This window comes from Vitis riparia, chromosome 5, assembly GCF_004353265.1.
Source record: "Vitis riparia cultivar Riparia Gloire de Montpellier isolate 1030 chromosome 5, EGFV_Vit.rip_1.0, whole genome shotgun sequence".
Lineage (NCBI taxonomy): Eukaryota > Viridiplantae > Streptophyta > Magnoliopsida > Vitales > Vitaceae > Vitis > Vitis riparia.
The window spans coordinates 16,397,066-16,412,983 of NC_048435.1; the positions used below are offsets into that span (position 1 = coordinate 16,397,066).

The 15,918-nt window shown below is 42.3% G+C and overlaps 1 protein-coding gene across 1 annotated transcript in view; it reads right to left on the reverse strand.

Annotated features, from left to right (window-relative positions):
- The window catches only part of LOC117914606 (probable glucan 1,3-alpha-glucosidase), a 34,501-nt gene extending 19,671 nt beyond the window's left edge, over window positions 1–14,830 (reverse strand). Inside the window, exons 1-3 of the mRNA XM_034830000.1 lie at window positions 13,080–14,830; window positions 8,743–9,016; window positions 8,527–8,662 (exon numbers count right to left, since the gene is read on the reverse strand). Of these exons, the coding sequence (XP_034685891.1) occupies window positions 8,527–8,662; window positions 8,743–9,016; window positions 13,080–14,666 (1,997 nt within the window). The 5' untranslated portion in view covers window positions 14,667–14,830. The remainder of the gene's footprint in view (window positions 1–8,526; window positions 8,663–8,742; window positions 9,017–13,079) is intronic.
- Between the last annotated feature and the right edge of the window lie 1,088 nt (window positions 14,831–15,918).

The window sequence follows — 15,918 nt, forward strand, 5'->3', positions numbered from 1 at the left end:
GATTCATCTCCACCCACATCTTTGCCTTCGACAAGTCTACGAGCTTCAAAGTTTCCTTTGCCACCTTCGTTACCCTCCCCCATTTCTGCAGAATGAACCTCAACTGAGTCTCATCCCATAAATGGAACGGAAGGCCTCTCAGTTCTAACCAACCCCTTCTAAACTTTCCACCCACAACCGAGTTTTCTTTTGGCGACCATCTCCTCAACGCAACAACCCCTCCTCTCGCTGTTAAACTCCCTTGGTCTTGAAACCACATAGCTCTCCTTGCAGAATCCACAAAAAAGCATCCCTTGTATTCGGAAATGGGAGTTACCGACACCATCCCTTTCGTGCCCATCATCCTCGCAATACCTTTCCCTACATCAAACCAATCAAGTATTTTTCCTTTACTCTCACAAATTACAGCTCTTGCCCATTTTCCAACTGGCACCGAAGCTCGGTTTCTATGTCCTTCCTCTGCAACCACATCTGCGTAGGACCGCCCTTCTCTGTACATTCCTTTGCTCACCTGAGTCTCATTATCTTTCTCCTTCGAGACTCTTACAGCCTGATCAGACAAATCTTGGACTCTAGAAATCGCCTTCCTAAGGGTTTCCCACCCATTGCCTTTAACACCCTCAGGAACAATTAGCACTAGAGGTTTTCTTTTTGCAACAATTTCTGTGATTTTCATAAATCTCCCTCTACCATTGTTGCAAATCTCCATCAAATGCGTCCTCGTTTTGCCCCTCATCTTCCGAGTAAAACCCCTGGAAGCCTCCAAATCCACAGCTTTCTTCAAATGTTCCACCAACCAATCCATCTCCTCCTCACCAAAGCCTAATGAAACAGCATAACCTCGGCTTCTCTCTGTTATTGAAACCCACATTCCCCCATTGATGCCTTCAAACTTAACCTGAAAAGCCTTTCTTTCCACGTCAAATCTTTCCATTACCAGGCCACTCTTATATTCCTTCAAAGATTCTTCAGTTTACTCCATTGATATGAAGAATGATATCAGAGAGAGAGTTTTCCAAGATTCAGCAGAGAACATTTTCAGTGCAAATATAGTTTTGGCTTCTTAGTTGCTTCTTGATAAAACTTCATTTCTCAAATTTAACATATAAGTTAATCAATTAAGCAAAACAAATTATCTCATTGGTTGGTGTAGATTATAGTTTTAGTGCAGCAAAAGACACAAGACAGCATGTTTAAAACTGCTGAACAAACTAAGAATAGGGAAAAAATGGCAACATCAAACAACTTCCATCCCCCTTCCCCACTTTTCTTTTGATCGTTGCAATCAATGTCTAACCTATAAAGCTCAAATGGAAACTAAAGTTGTCTATAACTCTATATAGATCCTTTACACAACAAACCAAACCAATTACAAGAAAGGTACATTGCTCTGCAACCTTAGACAACATATTAATACGACACTCTCTAAATTGGTCAACCAATTGAGTGTCATAGCCCTGAATGTTTAGAGATGGAGGAGAGAGAAAGACCTAGAGAGAGAGGGGGTGAGAGAGACGGGAAAGCGAGAGAGGGACATGGCGGGATGGGGGACGCAGTGGACCTCAACCCCTCTGGGGTTCAGAGAAGAAGCTTTGGGGTAGAATCGAAGACCATTGAGGTCGAGGCAGAGAGAAAGAAAGGAAAGACGCAAATATACATAGTGGAAAGAAAGAGAGGGGTCGCCTCATGGATAAAAATGGGGCCGGCGAGCTTAGGGCCTCTTAGGGAAGGACTGGTCTTTTGCATCAAGGATACGAGGATACGACATTGGGAGAAGATTTGGCAAGAGAACGGGAGAAACTTCTCTTTAACTCGCGGCGAAAACAAGGGGGGAAGTTTCATTCGCCTGGGGGTCACAGATCGAGAAAAAAAAAGATTTTGCATTTTTGTTCCCAAGGGCAAAGGAACAAAAGGGGGCTGGGTCCTTTTACTGGAGGCGTTGAGCGAGATGGAGCTTGACACAGCTAGACAGAAGAGACAGCATGATACGGAGGAGGTTTGGAGGCCCATGTTGGGAAGATCCTTTGCGGAGGTGGTGAAACAGAACTGCAGCAACGGAGAAGAGGTGGTGCGGGTGAAAGTGGACAAGAGGCCACCAGGCGTGAGTACGGAAAAGTTAGCTCATTGTCTTGTGGGTATTTGGGATCCAAGGCTTGAAAGGGGGGAAGACCTGAGAAGCTGGGGGACACAAATGTCAAAGCGATGGGGCCTGAAAGGCAATTTAGGCCTAGCCAAGCTGGGAGACGGCAAGGCCTTACTGGAATTTGAGTTGAAAGGGAAGCAGAGAAAGCCCTAATAGAGGGTGCAGTTTCGATCGGTGGATTAGGCATCCGTCTGGAGAATTGGAGCCAAAGGACGGGTTGCGTAATGGAAGAAGTGAAGGAGAGTGAGGCATGGGTTAGGATTTTTGGTCTACCCATCTCCTTATGGGATCGCGACGTCCTAGCCAAGATAGGAGAGGGGTGCGGGGGGCTTCTGGACATCGATGTCAAAACCGAGAGGATGGAGGAGCTGCAATGGGCTAGGATTCGGGTGAGGATCAAAGAGGAGAGAACCCCAAATAGAGTGGACATTTGGTTCGAGAACATATGCTACTCTTTAACTTTGTGGTGGGAAATTAGGCCAAAGTTAAGAGCGATGCCGGCCGATGAAGGAGGAAAATCATTTGCAGTAGTCGGAGAGGAAGAAGGCACGTTTCAGCCACGCGAGGGCAAGCGCGTGATGCAGGAAGAAGGGGGCACAAGGCTCGAGGTCCAGACGCAGAGGGCGGATGGGACATGGAGGCTGACAGACGGGTCGGGGCAGCCCATGGATTGTAATTATGGGTTGGGTGGACCGGAAGTAGGGCTTAAGGGAATGGTAGGAATACAGGATGGGCCATTAGTGATGGGCCGTTTGGAGAAATCTCGTGGGCCCGAGGCAAACTCCCCTCCTCTTGTGGATTCCTCTGGGCCAAAGGAGATGGTGGACTTGGATCGGCCCAAAATTTGGAAGCCAAGGGAGGATGCTGGTGCGAGTGTTAAAGACAGCCCAGCGACGGTGGATAGCGCCCAACTTGAAGTGGCCCTGAGTTGCGGCCCGAGACGACAGAGGTTCCCTGTCTCTGAGGATCCTATATTAAGGGAGAAGGAGGATGTCCGAAAGCTAGGAGAGGCTGAGCAAAGCCAAATAGTGGGACCGATGGCTGATATCGCCTTGGCTGAGGAAGCGATGAGGTATGATAAGATTCCTTGCCTGATCTTTGGGACCCCCTCTCCTTCTTCTCATTTTTTGGTCGGACTCCAATGGGGGAGTATTGCGACCATTCTGGGATTGAAATGGAGCGGGGTGAGGAAGTAAATCCGCTTCAGATGCTAATTGGCACGAAGTCTCCTTTGAGAAAGACTGTTGAATGCTGGGATTTGGTGGAGGTAAACATAAGTAGAAATGAAGAGGGGGGATCAAAGACGGCTCCAGATCAAATAGTGCCTGGAGCTTCTGAGGTAGAGGGGGAGCTTAGCTGGGAGAAAAGCGACCTGGCCAAATTCAGCAATTTTTTGGGATTTTCGACAGAGGGTCTGGAGAAGGATATCACAGAATTCTTGGTTAAGATTCGTAAAAGAAGGGAAAGAGTTCACAGCAAAACCTTGTTGGAGAAATCTAAATTCGAGAGAGAGCTGAAAAGATTAGAATGCTCCATTAACTATGAAGGGGGGAAGAAGCAATGTGGTGAAGAGCAAGCAAAGGGGTGCCAGATCACGGAAGTTAAATGAAGCTACGAATACTCAGTTGGAATGTTCGTGGAGCTAATGACAGCTCTAAGAGAAGGGTTATCAGGGCAGTGATCAGAAGTCAGAGGGTGGACCTTTTTTGTCTTCAGGAGACTAAAATTCATTCCTGGTCGGAAGGCTTGGTGAGAAGTTTGGGGTCGGGTAGGTGGTCAAATTGGGTGGCTTTGGATGCGGTGGGTTCTGCAGGAGGGATTTTGGTGTGCTGGGATAAAAGATCCCTGGAAGTGTTGGAGACGGAGGTGGGGAATTTCTCGGTATCCTGCAGGATTAGGAATGTGGAAAATGGGCTAGTTTGGATTTTTACTAGGGTATACGGGCCTTTTTCCAGAGAAGATAGAATTTGCTTGTGGGAAGAACTAGGGGCGATCAGAGGCCTATGGGAGGACCCGTGGTGTTTAGGGGGGGATTTCAATGTGCTACTGTCTCCAAGGGAAAGAAATAGACAGGGAAGGCTAACTGGCGCTATGAGAATGTTTGCCCAGACAGTTGACGAATTAGAACTTATGGATCTTCCTATGCAAGGGGGTGTTTTCACTTGGAGTGAGGGGAGGAATAACCAATCCTGGGCTAGACTAGATAGGTTTTTGGTTACGCATCAGTGGCTGGAGATGGTTAGTGGGATTGTCCAATGTAGGTTGCAGAGACCCACTTCTGACCATTTTCCTATTTTGCTGATGGGTGGGGGGTTGAGGAGGGGTCCCACTCCGTTCAGATTTGAGAACATGTGGCTGAGAGTGGAGGGCTTTAAAGGTCTTATACGGGGGTGGTGGCAGGAGATTGAGGTGAGGGGAAGGGCTAGTTTCAGGCTGGCCTCGAAGCTGAAGGTTTTAAAGCATAAAATTAAAGTTTGGAATAGGGAGGAGTTTGGTAGGCTGGAAATCAACAAAAACTCTGCCCTTCAGCAAGTGGAATATTGGGATGGTGTGGAGAGCGAGAGGAGGCTGACAATGGCTGAAACTGAACAGAAAAAGGAAGCTAAGGATGCCTTCCACAAATGGGTGCTGTTGGAAGAAGTCCATTGGAGGCAGAAATCAAGGGAGTTGTGGCTCAAGGAAGGGGATAGGAACACCGGCTACTTTCATCGGATGGCTAATGCCCACCGTAGGAATAATTCCTTGGATAGGATAAAGATTAACGGGGATTGGCTGACTGAGGAGCAAGAGGTGAGGGAGGGGATTGTGAACGCTTATCAGAATTTTTTATCAGAAGAGCCAGGGTGGAGAGCGGATATTGAGGGGCTGCATCTCAATCAACTAAATCCTCGGGAAGCTGAAGACTTGGAGAGGCCTTTTGCTGAGGAGGAGATCTACTGTGCACTGATGGAAATGAGGGGAGATAAAGCACCAGGCCCGGATGGATTTACAATGGCTTTTTGGCAAGAGAGCTGGGATTTGGTGAAGGAGGAAGTGGGGGATCTGTTTAAGGAATTCTTTGAACATGGGTCCTTTTCCAAATGTCTGAATTCTACCTTCCTGGTCCTTATCCCCAAGAAGGGAGGAGCTGAAGATCTGGGGGATTTTAGGCCCATTAGCTTGCTTGGGGGGTTGTATAAACTATTGGCCAAAGTCCTTGCGAATAGGCTAAGAAAGGTGCTGGATAGAGTCGTCTCAGTAGATCAAAATGCGTTTGTGAGTGGGAGACAGATTTTAGATGCGTCCTTGGTGGCTAATGAGGTGATTGATTATTGGCTCAAAAGGAAAGAGAAAGGGTTGATTTGCAAGTTGGACATTGAAAAAGCCTATGACAGCATCAATTGGAAGTTTTTGATGAAAGTGCTTCGGAAGATGGGTTTTGGGGTCCGATGGATGGATTGGATGTGGTGGTGTATTTCCACTGCTAAATTTTCCATCTTAATCAATGGGGAGCCTGCCGGTTTCTTCTCAAACTCAAGGGGACTGCGGCAAGGAGACCCTCTCTCTCCATATCTCTTCGTCTTGGGGATGGAGGTTCTTAGTACCCTTCTTAGACGGGCTGGTGAGGGGGGTTTTATTACCGGCTGTAGGCTTCGGGGAAGAGGGGGTGAGGAGCTGGCTGTTTCACACCTACTTTATGCGGACGACACAATCATCTTTTGTAAAGCTGAAAGAGAGCAAGTAACCAATCTAAGTTGGATATTGGCATGGTTTGAGGCGGCCTCGGGACTTAGAATTAATTTGGCTAAGAGTGCCCTCATTCCCGTGGGGCAAGTGGATGAGTTGGAGGAGTTGGCGGCTGAACTAGGATGCAGATTGGGGGCATTACCCACTGTCTATTTGGGGCTGCCCCTTGGAGCGCATCATAAAACGGTTTCTTCTTGGGACGGGGTGGAAGAAAGAATGAGAAGAAGACTAGCCAAGTGGAAAAGACAATACATTTCGAAGGGAGGTAGAATTACTCTTATCAAGAGTACTTTGGCCAGCATACCTACCTATTTTCTCTCCCTTATCCGCATCCCTAGGTCCGTTTCAAAAAGGATTGAGAAAATCCAAAGAGACTTCCTTTGGGGGGGAGGTAGCTTGGAGAGGAAAGCTCACCTAATAAAGTGGAAGGTGGTCTGTAGCCCCAAGGAGGAGGGAGGTTTAGGCATCCGAAAGATTAATTTTCTGAATAGAGCCTTGTTGGGAAAATGGGTGTGGAGATATGCTTATGAGAAAGAGAACCTGTGGAAAATGGTGATAGGGGTTAAGTATGGCCAAGAGGGATGCGGGTGGAGGACAAAGGAAGCTGGTGGGCCTCACGGAGTGGGATTGTGGAAGGAGATCATGAAGGAAGCTGATTGGTGTTGGGAGAGCATTGATTTTAAGGTAGGAAAGGGGACCAGAGTGCTATTCTGGACGGATAAATGGTGTGGTAATGAGGCGCTGTCTCAAACCTTCCCTCAGCTTTTTACCTTGGCAGGGAATAGGAATGCCAAAGTCAGTGAAGTGTGGGACTCGAGCATGGGTCAAGGAAGCTGGAATCTGAGACTGGTTAGAGACTTCAACGATTGGGAGTTGGACCAGATAGGTAATATGTTGACTCTGCTGAGGGATTTCAGAACTTCTACTGAGGATGATACAGTGAGATGGAAAGGGGAAGGCAATGGCGTTTTTGGGGCTAAGGGGGCCTATAAATTGCTGGTGGGGTCTTCAGCCTGTGCCTTCCCGAATAGACGCATTTGGTTGGATAAGGTCCCAACAAAAGTGTCTTTTTTTGCTTGGGAAGCCTCGTGGGGGAAGATCCTCACCTTGGATAAGCTTCAGAGAAGGGGGTGGCAACTCCCGAATCGATGTTTTTTGTGCGGCTGCGAAGAGGAAAATGCGGATCATATTCTAGTTCACTGTACAGTGGTTAAATCTCTTTGGGAGATTGCACTCGCTATTTTTGGAGTCCAATGGGTGTTCCCAAATTCAGTTATAGATGTGCTTCTTAGTTGGAGGGGTTCTTTTGTGGGAAAAAAAAGAAAAAATACATGGAATTCCATTCCGTTGTGTATATTTTGGACGGTGTGGAAGGAAAGAAACCGGTTAGCGTTTAGAGGAGGGTCTTTAGATATTCAAAAATTCAAGAATTTTTTTGTATGTAATTTGTGGAGGTGGGCTAGGGTGTACATTGGTGAGGATTCATATTCTCTTTTAGGCTTTTTAGAGTGGCTTGCGGTCACTTGAGGGTGGGTGAGGTTGTGGCAGCCTTTCTTCTTGGGCTTTTGAGTATACTACCTGTATACATGCGGCTTATCAGCCTTCTTTAATATATTCTGATGTTTATCTATCAAAAAAAAAAAAAAAAAAATTGGTCAACCAATTGAGCCTGAAAAAAGAGCTTGTAGAGACTACCTCTGATTCATCCAGATGCCATGCTGAAGAGAGTTCATTGACATCCAAATTGAAATGTGACCAAACTAATGCAAAATCGATTGGACTTTCATAGTTTCAATGAGGCACCATAGGTGTCTGGAACAGGCAGGATCCAGGGGATCATGAAATCAGAAAGGCCCATATCACTATTACGCTTATGCCTCAAGAACACCCGTACTTTAGTTGATAACTGCTGTGGTAAAAGGAAAAAAACTCCAAAATCTTAATAAAAGCCTTATCTCATTTCTTTGGGGAATTCCCTTTGCCCATGCAACTCCACCTATTGAATTGACCTTTGATGCCCATGACCAAACCATCCTTGGACAACTATCTCATTTAATTGTCTATGCATAAGGAAACAAAAAACATAAACAACCAGAAACCAGGGAGAGTGTTCCCTTGACTAGTGACTAAATCAGCAAAGGCACCCTAAGCATAGGTTTAGGGTTCAATTTTAATGGTTTCTCTGGGAAAAGGACATAAAAAAATGAAAAACAAAAAAAATAAAAAGTAAAAGATAAAAAATAAAAAATAATCCATCAAAGAGTGAAAGGATTCAATGGAAGAGCTACTGAGATTTTTTTTTTGTGCAGAAAAGCCATACCAACAAGAACAAGGCGGCAGTGAACATCATTGTGCACTAACAAAATCAAGCAAGCTAAGACTGCAGTGCACTTCACTGCCCTACCCAAAATCCACATAAATTTTGGCAAAAACTACAACACATTCAGATAACAGGTTATGGAGAGAAACAACATATATTTAATTTCTGAAAAATTTTCTGACAAGTCCATGCTTTGGAAACTGTTTTTGTTCCCCTCCTGGACATAATAATGAAAACTCTCTGCAAAAGTATACATGACCTGCTAACCACCAACAATAAAATTCAGAGTTCATAATCAAGTTCACAAGTTCAATATAATAGTAAAACATAATCCTACCCAAATAACCAAGGCTCTCGTCTCTTTGTGTCATGATGAGCATGGGCCCTAAAGAAAGGATAGTAGGCACCTAGTTGATACCAGCGTACCAATAGCTCCGTCTCAGGATTGCCAAAAAACCCACCAACATCTGCGCCTGTAATAAAAAATCAACCATGACAACCTATATTTAAAAAAAAAAAAATGCCATTCTTTAATTAAATAAGTTTTACATACCAGAGAATGTCATTCCAGTAAGGCCAAGGGTCAAAATCATAGGAACTGAAACCCTGAGTTGATCCCAGTCTGCTGTATTATCTCCTGTCCAAACAGCTCCATACCTTTGACTTCCCGAAAAGAATGCTCTTGACAAAACAAAAGGTCGATCATTTCCATCTCCACGCTTTACAAGCCCATCAGATGTAGCCATATGAAAGTAGTAGCCATAGGCATTATGTAGTTCTCTGTGCTCTACACCTCCATAATGTAAAGCATCTCGAGGCATTGTCACCTGGTAAAAGAAAAATAATTATGCAACAACACCAGGATGTAAGTTATAACAACTATGATTAAATAGCAACTTGTTACCATCAGGTTGATTTAAATTCCTCATAGTCAAATCTACTCTAGTAAAATGGTCATGTATATTAATTATAAAGACCAAGTAATAGCCATACCTTTAGTTCTTATCTATGATAAATTAGTGATGTAACAATACCTCAATTAGGAAACTACAGGTTGCCTGTTTCTCATTTTATACATTTACATAAGAGGATACAAATTAGTAACATACTAGCAAATGCCTTGATATACCTTATCAAAAGAAAAATGCATTCATATACCTTGGAGAAAATTGATGCATTGATGTACCTTAGCAAAAATTGATGCATTGTCACATTTTTTATGCAATTAAATGTTTCAACTCACAATAAAATTTCAGCAGCAGAAAACACAAAAGTTCCTTTTTTGATATTTTAGCCCATATATTCACAAAAGAGAGGTTCCTCAGAGTGTGTAGGTTTTATTGTTTATATTTTATTTTATTTTTATTTTAACCATGCATATAAGTTCCTAATGCAATTATTCTTTCAAAATCTTAAATCAAGATAAGTCTAGGATACACACACACCATGCCACACATCTAAGTTCCTACTAAGTTCCTAATGTAATTATTCTTTCAAAATACACTAATGTAGGACAACCCTAGGATGGTTGCCTACACTTAAGGGTAGGTGGGCTAGGGTTTTATTTTTAGGGTGTAAGAAGAGGAACAAGGAATAAATTTTATGGTAGAGAAAATTATAAGATAAGAAATAGAGAGAAAGAAGAAATAATGAAGAAAAGATGGAAAACCTTAGAGTCTCACTAAGGCCTTCTAGGAGTCTCACCTAGAAGAAAATCAATGGAGTCTCACCATTGAGGGTTGCAAGCTTGCAATGAAAGAAAATATAATATTATTCATATTAATTCATCCCTTTGATTTACATTGATTAGCCTATTTATAGGCTTCTCTAAGAAATCCAAAGTCCACTAGAACTCTAATAACCTATTATGATTCTAATTCTAATTATAACATCCAAAGTCTATTAAGACTCTAATAACATATCATGACTCAAATTCTAATTATATTTTAACTCAACTAGCTAATCCTAATTTGATTCCAACAAATATTAATCCTAATTTAATTCCAAGTAATATTTTTTTTTTGATTGGCAAAATAGACTAAATAAAATAATTTAATTCCAAGTAATATTAATCCTACTTTAATTACAACTAATACTAATTCCCTTTCTTGATATATATCTTGAAGATTCATCCTCATCATACACACACACACACCACGCCACGCCACACCACGCATCGCATCTAAGTTCCTAATGTAATTATTCTTTCAAAATACATACATATATACATGCACCGCGCCATGCATTTAAGTTCCTAATGTATTTATTCTTTCAAAATCTTAAATCAAGATAAGTATCTAAGTTCCTAGTGTAATTATTCTTTCAAAATCCTAAATCAAGATAAGTCTAGGATGGATACATACATACATACATACATACATACATACATACATACATACATAATTTACCTTAGAAAACGTAAAACAAAAATTTTGAAACAAGTTCTGCTAGTTTATTATTGCCTCCCAATTTCAAACTTTGCAAACTAATTTCTAACTCAAGCATTTATTTCAATTTTTTTTTTGATAAGCAAGTCAAGCACATATTTCTTTCCTTTCCTTTATTCTTTTTCAGAACTTTATTTTCTTTCTCCCACTCCTTCAAACAAGCACATTGATGAGGCAAGCAAAGTGATTGCTAACATGCAAATGAACTTTGGGGTTAACCATATTCTTTTTTCTGGGTCCGCACCCTTGGGCTTTTAAGATAGTAAACCCAAACAAACGTGGAGTTTTGAAATAGCACACTCCAAGTTTTTTATCAAGAACAAATACATCATTGATATGAATTTGTAACTAAAAGTGATGAACAAGAAATCCTTCCTAAATATACATGACTTGATTAAAAAAAAAAAGAGGGAGGAAGAAAAGGGAGCTTGAAAAGAGAGCAAAACAGCCATATAGATGAAAGATATAACAAAAACAAGTCAGAGAAACTCTACACAACTCATGGGGCTTTAGAAAATCCTCCACAAACAAAACCTGCCATTTGGCTCTTGATTTTGCTAAGCAACTTGCAGCATGATTAGCAAGCAGACTTCAAAATTGCGATTTTGAAGTGTTGTATTCACACATCCATTTGTTAAGTGTTGTATTCAAACAAATTTTGCAATCATGACAATTGCACAACATTGACAACTGTACAGCACCAACAATTGCACAGCGGAGGGTACCAGACCTGCAATATATTCTTCAAGCTCCCAACAATTCTTGCTACTTCGTTCTCAAAAGTTGAAAAAAAAAAAAAAAAAACACAAAAACAAACAAAAATGCACTAGACCCTAGTGCAATAACAGCAAGAGATCACACAGGCACCTTCTCTTCTATCTTGTAGTAAAAAGAAAAAGTAAAAGCAAAAATAGCGTTGATCTGCTGTATCACATGAAATAATGCGATGTATCTCACAATATGGTGCATCAGTGACACATCTGTTACAATGGGTCAGTGTAGGATAAGTGTCTAACATACCTATTGGTCAAATATGTACCTAGAGGTGTATTCAACAAAGAAAGAAGAATAAATCCCTATTTTGTTGTAAATAACCTTAGGCTCAGATTTGATATTCTATCTTAGTCATACACTTCAATTTGTTCTTGAGGATAGACTGAAGAAAAAAAGAGAAATGAGATTGCTTGTTCATGCAACCATGTTCTAAAATTTATTCCTAATTTTTGGAACATGATTACCAGCAATTGACACTTGTACTCCAATCCATGTAACATAGCATCATACCAATGTATATCTTGGTAATCCGTCAAGTTGTTACTCTAATAAAATTTGAGAATCTCCTCATTGGTCAATGTCCTTTCACACAACCATCTCTCATAAGGAAAATGAACTAATAAAAGTCTCCCTTCAGATACCCATGGTCCTCCCATAAGACCTTAATTGTTGCAACTCCTTGCAAAACTCAGCATAGACACATGCCTGTTCAGTTTGTCCACATTCCTAAACTAACACAACAAGGAATATGCCCCATCTCCACTTCTGTCTCCCTTTAGCCCCCATCAATTACAAGAGACAGTTCTCAGCTTCATGTCTCCCACTGCCTTCTCTGCTGCACCCCCAATCAAATTCCAACAGATTATTCTCAGCTTCATGTTGCCCATCACTCTCTTTGCCAATCCATCCCCCCCTCCTCCCTCAAAGGTAACATTTTTTTCTTGGCCCCTATTGGAAATTGGACCTGGAACTCCCACATCCTGATCCAAACTCCCTGCCACTTGAGCCAAGTCTAAAGAGCCTCCTCTCCTTCTCATGACGTTTCTTCATATCTTTCATACCATAATTCATTAGACAGATAAGAAAAGCTACCTGACTCCCACTCTTTCATAGAGCCATACTAACCCCAGTGAAATGTGAGATCTCATATTCATCACATCATCAATTCAGTCCATGTAGATACAATGCCAGGACCATGCAACTCCAACTATAACCACAGTCAAACTCCTAGTTGATTATAACCTATGACAGTATGACTCTACAGCAACAGCATGCTATAACATTATAGGCTATTATTTTAAGTAGCACATATGTAGTTTACCAACTAAAAGGAGGTAAATAGTATATTACACATATTTCATCTACTAAACCTGCAGGGGAAATGCCAAAACCCTACAATCTCAAGATGGTTTAAAAAACTTTTTGATTAAATTAGTCTTCTAGTGATCAAGTCACATCTTTAAAAAGTCTTATGATTACATTAGTCATCTAGTGATCTTGTCATATCCAGCAGAATAAGTGTTAATATCCAGAATTCGCTTACTAAGCAGAAAGCTATTTCATGATCATGATGGTTCCTTGTTCTTTGAAGTAAATTTGAAAAATAGAAAAAACTTAAGACACAGTCAAATGTTATTATGAATAAAATCAAATGGGACAAGCAACATACCTCAGGGCCATTAAAGACAGAAGGTTCATTCATGTCATTCCAAATGTACAACCAAGGAGTTGATCCAACATAGTTCTTGAGAGAGAACTTCTCAGACCACCATGACCTGATCTCTGGGTTCAACATATCCGGGTAGGATGATGATCCAGGCCAACACCACCCATCATAATCCTTTCCAGTTGCATCCTTAACATAATATCCCTTACTAGTGGCCTCCTTGTGTAGGTGAAAGGATTCATCTCGCTTAATGTGTGGATCCACAATAGTAACCATATGCCTACCCTTTGCCGCCAACTTGTTTTGCATCTGCTCTGGGTTTGGGAAAAGCACCCTATCCCATGTAAAGTACCTCTTCCCATCAGTATGCTCAATATCAAGCCATAAAACATCATAAGGAATATCATGCTCATCGAACTTGGAATCGACATTCTCAACATCCTCCTCATCCCTATAATTCCACCTACATTGGTGATAAGCTGTCGAAAAAAGTTGTGGCATCGCTGGCGTTCCTGTCACACTCGTATACTGTCTCACAACATCCTTTGGACCAGGACCGATAAAAAAGAATGTATCAACAATACCAGCTTCACTCATCCACAATGTATCGATCCTACCACCTGACTCGGGTAACAAAATCCCAGACTCAGCATCCCAACCCGAGCCAAGCACATCAATCTGCATTTCTGCTGCATTCAACCAGAAAAATCCTGAAGTCCCCCTGGCCTTTCCATGCCCAAGCATAAATGGGATTGATCCGTAGAGCCCAAATGGCGAATCATGAATATACTCAAACACATCTAAATTAAACAACCGATAAGGTTCAGAATCATCAACCCCAGGCCCTCTAGTAGGCCTCAAAGCAAAGCTTGACGCATGCTCGGGAATGCCATACACGAAATCGGCATCAAAAAAGGAAACATCGAAGCTAATGGATTGGGGGCCGTAGGGCCTCACATCAGTGTGGCCCTTAAACCTCTCCTCCCAATCGTCCCCTTCTTGTTTCACTCTCAATTGCTCGAAATCAAACAACCCATGAGAATTCAACGACAAAACCCTACGTTTACCCTGTTTCTCCCTCACGTAGACCTCAAACGGATTGTGCCGAAGCACCGCCTCGTACCCATCAGCCACGTAAACGACCGAGGAAGGCCCCGAATCGCCGTCGACCGTCTCTGTCTGAAACCGCTGGAGCCAAAGCTTCGTAGACTCAAACTCCGGGAGGACCACATCGGGCACTTCAAAGCGCTTTTTAGGCGGATCGAGGGAGGGGTCCTCGTCAATCTTGACTCGAACGACGCCATTTTGATAAACCGAAAGAGTGAAAAGGAGGGGCTTGATCTGATCCTGATCGGGGGATTCGGGAGGTGGTTGGCGGAGATTTGCAGTGAGGGCGCCGTCGAGGATGGCGACGTCGGTGGCGAAGAGGGAAGAGGAGTGGGGTTTGCGGGAGCGGGCTCGTTTGCAGAAGGGGGTTTGGTTGCAGGTTCTGAACTCTTCCTTCTTCCAAGCGGAGACAGAGGAAAGATGGAGAGTGAAAAGAAGAAGAAGGAGGAGGAGAGGGAGAGTAGGGTTGATGTTGGGGGCCATGGCTGAGTCTCTTCAACGACTGCCAACCCTTCTTTTTTTGTGTGTTTCAATTTGAGCTTAACTCCACATTCTGTTTGTCCGAGTCATCTGATTTCACAATGGAGCCGCACTTGAGGGAGTGTTAGACCACTCACCATATACATCAAGGGCTCATAGTGGTGGGTATGGGGCTGCTCGTGAGGGGGTGTTATGGGCCCAAATCCTTGAAGTTGGATTAATGATGCGGGTATGAAACATTTGTTTCAAACTTGGTTTTCTTTCCATCATGTTTGATATTTTCTTTCACCTGTCAATGGTGCTTCTGCAAAATTATGAACCACCAATTTTGGCCTGTGCTGTCAATGAAGTTCCATTACAATGAAGACCAAGTCAAATTTATTTAAGACTGACTGGTTTGAAGTTCTTTTCAATAATGGTTGCATAACAATTCATGATACATGTTCCCCTCAAAATTTGGGATTTGCATGCAAAATGAGCCTGTTTGTGGAATGTGTTAGAAATGTTTACAGTGAAAAAGAGAAACATTTTTTTTTCTAACACAATTTTATTTGGTACTTTCTTTATGGCTATAGATAAAAAATGTCACATAGGTCCTTCATATTGGCCCCAGAATAGAAGAAAACTGGACATAATTCAACTGTCTATGTCCTACAATTGGTGTTGGACTTAGCTGCCACCTACATCTAACAGCCACATCCCATGTCCTACAAGCTTCCAGGTCACTCATAATAGAGCAATAAGATCACCTAATATATATATATATATAGGAAAAATTCCTGTAAGGAAGCTTTGATCAAGCTAGAAACCTAGCTTGACCAATCTTGACATCTCTAGTCCTAATGTAATTGGTTTGTATGGGAAGTTAGCATTCCAGCCAAAGCCCAACTGTTCTTATTGTTTTTGGTGGGCAAGTTTTGTTACCCATTTCCTTTGTCTTGTTTACAAGGTTAGAACATTGGACTGCCAGTTTTTCTCTCTAATTTTCCTTTTCCTTTTCCTTTTATTTCCCCTTTAATTTGCAGTGGTGGGCGATGGTCCAAGAATTGCAAAAGTTTTTATGTCAACATGAACATAATTTCAGTCATTCTGGTTAAAGTTTTGGCAGTCACTTAGATATTTGATCAGCGTCTGATCACTTACACAAGGTAGGAGAGCTTTTAGCTAGCACATCCGGGCTGTGCTTTCTGAGAGAAAGGATCAAGTGGAATCCAACAATGACCTCAAAGGATGGGGGGAGCCATGGTGGGCATTG